Source organism: Choristoneura fumiferana, chromosome 3 (assembly GCF_025370935.1).
Source record: "Choristoneura fumiferana chromosome 3, NRCan_CFum_1, whole genome shotgun sequence".
Lineage (NCBI taxonomy): Eukaryota > Metazoa > Arthropoda > Insecta > Lepidoptera > Tortricidae > Choristoneura > Choristoneura fumiferana.
The window spans coordinates 12263743-12270797 of record NC_133474.1 but is presented as its reverse complement, the minus strand read 5'-3'; the positions used below and the strand labels follow the sequence as shown (position 1 = coordinate 12270797).

At 36.6% G+C, this 7055-nt stretch overlaps 2 protein-coding genes across 3 annotated transcripts in view; one reads left to right on the top strand and one right to left on the bottom strand.

Moving 5' to 3' along the window:
* The window catches only part of tai (basic helix-loop-helix family member taiman), an 87600-nt gene extending 85466 nt beyond the window's left edge, over positions 1-2134 (bottom strand). Inside the window, exons 1-2 of one of the 2 annotated variants that reach the window (XM_074085681.1) lie at positions 1910-2134; positions 1658-1798 (exon numbers count right to left, since the gene is read on the bottom strand). The gene's annotated coding sequence lies outside the window, so the exon portion shown is untranslated. Of the gene's footprint in view, positions 1-1657 lie in introns of both variants that reach the window. The other variant, XM_074085683.1, reaches the window with a different exon arrangement.
* A 2270-nt stretch (positions 2135-4404) lies between these two features.
* LOC141426631 (pyruvate kinase-like) lies at positions 4405-6308 on the top strand. Its single transcript, XM_074085677.1, has one exon. It carries the CDS (start codon positions 4573-4575, stop codon positions 6271-6273), a length of 1701 nt encoding a protein of 566 aa, XP_073941778.1. The 5' UTR covers positions 4405-4572; the 3' UTR covers positions 6274-6308.
* Positions 6309-7055: the final 747 nt, after the last annotated feature.

The following is a 7055-nucleotide window of genomic DNA, read 5'->3' as shown; positions in this document are numbered from 1 at the left end:
ACATTCGTCAACTAAGGAAATATACAACGGAGATTCTGACATCTTATAACATAAGATCACTATTCATCATCACCATCTGTACATTCTGACATCATTTAAATCGGATCAAGCAGTTTAAGCATGAAGTCTCTCCCCATGGTCCCATCCAAACAGTAAAATTTTAAAAAATTGGACTGCCAATTGTGTGGATATGCACAAAGTTAGTTGTTTTAATACAACTAACTACTACTATTTGTTGTGCCGCGTTTCTTAGGTGATTACCGCTTAACTTAGAATGACCCATATATACTTTCACATTTATAATATTAGCAAGGATATAGACAACAATAGTAGCATATAAATTTCTTTTTAAATTGTAACCAACAGATCCTATTGGAAAATATTAATGTGAATGCGAATATCTGCTACCAACATTCACGAATGCGAATGCAAATATTCAGTTTTCCGTTCTGGCAGTCTTGTTCGAACGAAGTGCGTTCCGTTTGTATTATGTTCCAAGAATTACCGAGTTTATATGAACGCATCGCAAAGTAAATAAATAAATACTTAATACCAAATGATTAAGTGAATACTGATAATGTGATTACAAGGTTGTTATTTATTTTGTATAAAAAACCATAAGAAATGAATGTATTTTGATTTTATTAACCTACAGGACTAGGATTCTCCTAAAGGAGAATGTCAAACAATATTATTATGTCATGTTATAATGTGTAATTTCGTTGGTGATACTGCAATGCCGCATAACTAGCTTGTTCCATAAGGTATAATTTACACTGTACTAACAGTACTAACATGTTCTGACAGTGAAAATTAGACCTTATGGAAAATGCTAGTTATGCAGTATTGCAGTATCACCCATGATTTGTTATCTAGAAACCGATTGACAATTTTCTAAACAGAATTGTTACAATCATAAAGGGCCATGAAAGTGAACTGTTGCATATAGCCTTTTTGGTAATAACATTGTGGGAAACTATTTAATATTATTAGACCTAATATTTATGATCAACTAATAAGATGACTTGTTTTCATCAATAAGTTCTTTTGACATTGTTCTTTCCAGGGCAGAATTAAATATTACTTTTGATGACAATGCATCATAAGATTAAAATTTAATTTAACATATGTTCATTAATCAATTTAAATAATAAATCTTGTAAGAATGTGGAAGTGTAATTCAATTAGGTATATCCAATATTTAAATTTATGTAAAGAGTACTCCAAAATCATAGAGTAGGTACTAGAATGAACAATAGATATCATGAACTGCATCTATTCCAAATTCACACTATAGAAAACGTTAGGTTAGCGATTGTTGATAGAACAAAAAATAACCTCCAACAGGCAGGTGATCAAGGCTACATTAAAAACCTTGAAATAATTTCACAAACATTGATCCGATTACATATGTGGCCAGGTATAAAAAAATACGATTTACACTAATAAGAAACAATTCTAATAAAATTATTACATAGCCCAGGTTTTAACAACTAGATTCTACCACTTCAATGACGTCATTACATTGACAGTCAAAAGCACAGTAAACAATAGCATTTTTTAAGAGTAACATCAAAACTACAAGAAACACCTTTTGCAGTAAAGAAAAATAAGTAAAAAACGGAAAATTGAACAATAATATCAAATGTGTACTTACAATGTTTTCAATGCTATGGAAAAAATTATCCCAGCCAGTGAGGACTAACAACGATCAGTGGTTGACAGCCAAACTAAATAACATGGCGGCATCTCATCGCAGCCGGTGAAGAATGTATCCATTGATAATGTACCACACTGTCTGCAAGCCACAATTAACAAGTTTTGCTCATGAAAATCACTTTCCACATTAACAGCAAAATAAATGATAGTACATCACACATTATAGACTAAATGACGTAACATTCTCAACCTTCACGGTCGCATAGTACGTATTATGAAAAAATATTGCCGTGCTTAACTAATGTACGTAGTATTCAAAACACTATTGATAACACTTCGGAACTCAATTACACTTTTAATTGCGTTAACATCCATCAAAATAATTTGTCAAAGTAAAATCAAACGCATTTACGCCAAAGAACAAACGTGACACGCAGTCAGTCAAGCAACTCAAGCCACAGAATGCTTAGGAAACAATAAACATATCAGAACATAGTCTATCAAAATACTGTATCGTTACCAACTTGCTAGACAAAATGCTCTTATTGAACTTGACAGATCAACACCTACGACACTAGCGTCGTTGGCATTTGACAGCGGTCACTGGATGCAATGCGGTGCGAAAACAGCAGCAGGGCTACTACGAAACTCGACACTCGAAGTTCGTGTCATGCCGTCCCTCTCGCTCTCGTATTAAGCAGTATGTGTCAGAGGGACCGCACGACATGAACTTCGAGCTTCGAGTTTCGTAGTAGCCCTGCAGGTTATCTGTGGTTTCTCAAAATTTAATTTGACGAATTAACTATTTATCACGAATGTAAAACTAAACTGAATGAATGTACAACGTAAAACGACGAAGAATGTAAAACGTATATGCGGACAACATAGCATTTCAATAAGACATTTTTAAACGTGGGAGCGTCAGATGTCTTTATAGATGTATTTAGGTGTGTATTGTATAGAGCCTGGCCAAGCTAACTCTGCAGAGAATAATATGGTAACACTGCAAATGTAACGCATATTATGTACGTAGTTTGACGTTAAAATACAGTGCTGCCAAATTATTCCGTTGCAGACTTAGCTTGGCCAGGCTTCTATTTGTCAGCTATCTTTTTACTCCAGGCGTGAGCTATCGACCTACCAGCCCCGCAGGGCTACTACGAAACTCTAAACTCGAAGTTTGTATCGTACCGTCCCTCTCGCTCTGGTATTAAATAGTATAAGTGTCAGAGGGACCGCACGACACGAACTTCGAGTTTCGAGTTTCGTAGTAGCCCTGCTGAGCCCATTGCCACCTACTTACGTGGAATAAATATGCTTGTTTACGACTTTATTTCTTTACTGAATGTTTTAATTACAACCATGAAAATAAATAATCTTTGTTATTTGAATGAGGGCTATCGCGTATGAATTCGCCACTAGAGGCGCTAGTGTAGCGTGAGGTCTCCGAAATGTCAAATCTCATAGTTTTTGGGTGAGCTACGCGGGTTTATTTATAATTAGAATAATTTTGTGAATATTTTGCAATATCTGAAATTAATTATGGCAAATATGCGTTCCGGGGCAGTGAATGTCTGTGTTTTGAGACAGTTTTGTCTTTCAGAAACCTTTGTCCTCCCTTTTTTCCGAACAAAGCGGGGACTATGCAACACTGTGGCATGCTCGATATTTTTATGGTACGGTTTTAAGGTGTATTAAATATGATTTTAATCTAAACTTTGTTTTCATGCCCGTAATAACAGACTTTGAAAACCATACTTAAAAACCTCACGCTACAGTGCGCCATCTAGTGAGACAAAAAACGATAGCCCTCATTACAGCAGGTGGTGATAAAATCACTATATAAAATGTTGATACTGATGCCAACATAAACAATTGGTTTGAACTTCAGAATAAAAATTTAAACAAAATTAGAATAGTATAATATTGTACAACATGAGCATAAAACTAGCCATTTGAACCGAGTCAGTACGGCGAGGGTGGATAGACACGTCGCGGAAAAAAAGGGTTTAAAACTAGTATTTTACCGAAGACGTTCATATAGCCACCCGAGCCGGTCTAAGGCAAAATGGGTGAGTTTTACACTGCTTTTCACTTCGATTGCGAGGAGATGAACTAACGACAGTGGAAACATTGTTCGCTTACTAAGTAGTTACCTTTTATTTTCTTCTGGCTTCGCCGCATGTTATAATCTCGCACTCGTATCTCAATGGCCCTTATTATGATACAGTTGCAGAAAAAATAATCTTAGTTACACGTTGCATAACACTTTCCAGGGTCGCCAAGTATGGTGTTTTAAATATTTATTTACTTACATATGAAAGGTGAGTCCTGTGTCTTTCATATCTGAGTGGCTTCTACACCACTTCACACAACACGACGGCATATTCTTTAAATTGATACGAGCACCAACACAATCACAAACTTGACCGAAATTTTCCACGGAGCGACTGCCAAAGAAGTAAGTCCATAGAACCGTATGTAGTCAATAAACCTAAGCAACTTTTATCCGAATATTTGTTTAGACAGATACCAAACAGATGCCAATAAAATAACTTCGAGTTAAATACAGGCAGTTTAAAAAAAAGTAGGTAACGAACCTAATCTAAGTCCTAGGCAAAGAGGAGTCCTAGGCCCATAGGTACTTATACTCTTTGCCTAGGCCATAAATCGGTTATTATTGCAATATTTTTTTCAGATGATACTTCAGCGCGTTGTTGACTTGACATTGATTTACTAAACAAATGAACATGGATTGAATGTCAGTTATAAATAAATATTATTTATACTTATGTAAAATTAGCGAACGAATTTTGAATTTAATTTTATAAGGCTTTAGTTACTCATCTACAAATAACATACAATTTTTATATTTTAAACATAAAAGTACCTTCTTATACGGAATTTTACAAAATGGCATTGCCCTGGCACATACCTTTAGAAGCTGCGCCGTGTTTTACGATAAAAAAAGCCGCTCCGGAAACTTCGCTCCTAAAACATTATTGCAATTTAAAAGTACATGATAACCCCTGTGAAGAATTACAAACTGGACTGATGTGTGACATAGGTATTGGCAATCGGGAACCAGCTACTATACAAAGACTAATTGCTTCTGGTATGACTGTAGCTCGTCTGAACATGAGAGACTTAGAACCAGACGCTTGCGCACAATTGATTCAAAGTATTCGGCAAGCTGTATATAATTATAGTGCTGAATTAGAGTACGTATATCCATTAGCCGTTATCGTTGATGTTAGAGGACCTGAAATTGTCACTGGTGACTTAAAAGGCGGCCCACGAACCACATTGGAGCTAGTTCAGTATCGTACCATTCGTTTGACTACTGATTCTAGTTGGCGTGAAAGCGGTACTGTTGATTATCTATATGTTGGATATGATCACCTCACTGATCTTAGACCTGGAGATAACATTTTTATAGACAGTTTGACTCCTGGGAAAATAAAATTGGTTGTTGCTGAAGTGGGAGATGATTCCATTGAATGTACAATTGATGTTGGAGGTACGATTGGTGCTAAGATGACGGTTCGAATATCCCAGGTACCTCATGATACTGATCACGCGCGCAATGATAAAGTAGGAAGTGTTGATTCAGTATCATGTAGTGATTCGTCACAAGAACCTTTTGAACACATGGAAGAGCAAATCGCTTGGGCAGTCGCTTCTGACGTCGACGGCATGCTGATTCCCAATACCCAAAATACAAATGATATACGACAAGTGCGTGACATTGCTGCAGAAAAGGGAAAACACATACTTGTGTTTGCTTGTATTGATTCTGTTTTGGGACTTGATAATATTGATGAAATATTGGAAGAAGCTGATGGTATATTTTTAGATAGATGTGTTTTGAGTTGTGACTTACCGGTAGAAAAAATATTTATTGCCCAGAAAAATATTCTTTCAAAATGCAATAATGTTGGTAAACCTTGCATATGTAAGGCGGTTTTAAATGAACAAATACCTACACTTTGCGTTACGGACATAGCTAATTTAGTAATAGATGGTGCAGACGTACTGTGTATGGAATTACATTATGATTCTCCTTTAAAAAAGTTTGCTCCTTCTTATGATGCAGTTCGTATGGCTGAGCACTGCTTATTAGCAGCTTCTGTTGTCTGTAGAAACGCTGAAAAAATAATGTGGCAACCGCGAATTTACGGGAATGTTGAACTAATGCAAAACCCAATTGAAGAACCTAGCAAAGCAGTATGTATAAGTGCGGTCGAATTAGCCATGAGATCGCTTGCTGCAGTAATTATATGCTTAACAAATTCTGGCCGTACTGCGAAAGTTCTTTCTCATGTGAAACCCACCTGCCCTATAGTGGCGGTCACCCGGATGTGCCATACAGCGAGACAGTTACGCTTTTGGCGGAGTGTACGCGCTATGCATTATTTTGAAGCCCCTAAGCCCAATTGGGCTACTGAAGTAGAATGTAGAGTTCACGCTGCACTAAATTACTGTAAAGCTAAATGCATTTTGCGAGCAGGTGATGCTTATGTGGTTGTAACGGGGTCTCGTCGTGGCGTTGGATACTGCGATGCTGTTAGACTTTTGTACGCCAGTGCTCGGGATACTGTGTCAGTAGAATAGAATCTTGACTGTTTACAATAAAATATAATCGTTGGCATATTTCTTATTTCATTTCAGGACAGTTTAAAACTCTTTTCCAGGCCCCCGCCTGTTTACAGACGATTCTACAGTATAATTAAATGATTTATTTTTTCTTATGAACGGCTAATTTAAAAGCTAATTTAGATATTACACATTACGCAATTGATCACGACTATTTTGTATTGCTAAAATTACCCCAAAGAATTACCACGACTTTTCGACCATAATGCAGCAGGGCTACTACGAAACTCGAAGTTCGTATCGTACCGTCCCTCTCGCTCTCTTATTAAACAGTGTAAGTGTCAGAGGGACCGCACGACACGAACTTCGAGTTTCGTAGTAGCCCTGCTGCAGTCGTAGTAACGAGTAGACACAATTTGTTTTATTCTACGTTTAGTAATATAAAATAGCCGTAATTAAGTCCCGGGGTGATAACTTATAAAACTTCTTGTTAAGTAACCACTGGCTGGCTCTATGAATATTATTTCCCTTGTATATCTCTGGCGGGATGAATTTAAAAATATAACATAATTGTTGCCAGCCGCCAAACATTACCCGAAAAGGAGTAAAAGTTCAAATTTGTTCTGGCCTTATGAAACTTGCCCACCCATGCACTGTATACTTAGCACTAAGTTTGGTCACGCATTTACTTCACTTTTTAGGGATAAGCTCGCCTTTGTTTTCCTCTCTGTGTATTTGTATTTTTATTTTTATGTGCAATAAAGAGTTTACATACATACTTTACATTTTACATAAGTTGA

Excerpts from the sequence above, each read along its gene's own strand:
- LOC141426631 (XM_074085677.1), top strand. The coding sequence starts at position 4,573 with ATGGCATTGCCCTGGCACATACCTTTAGAAGCTGCGCCGTGTTTTACG.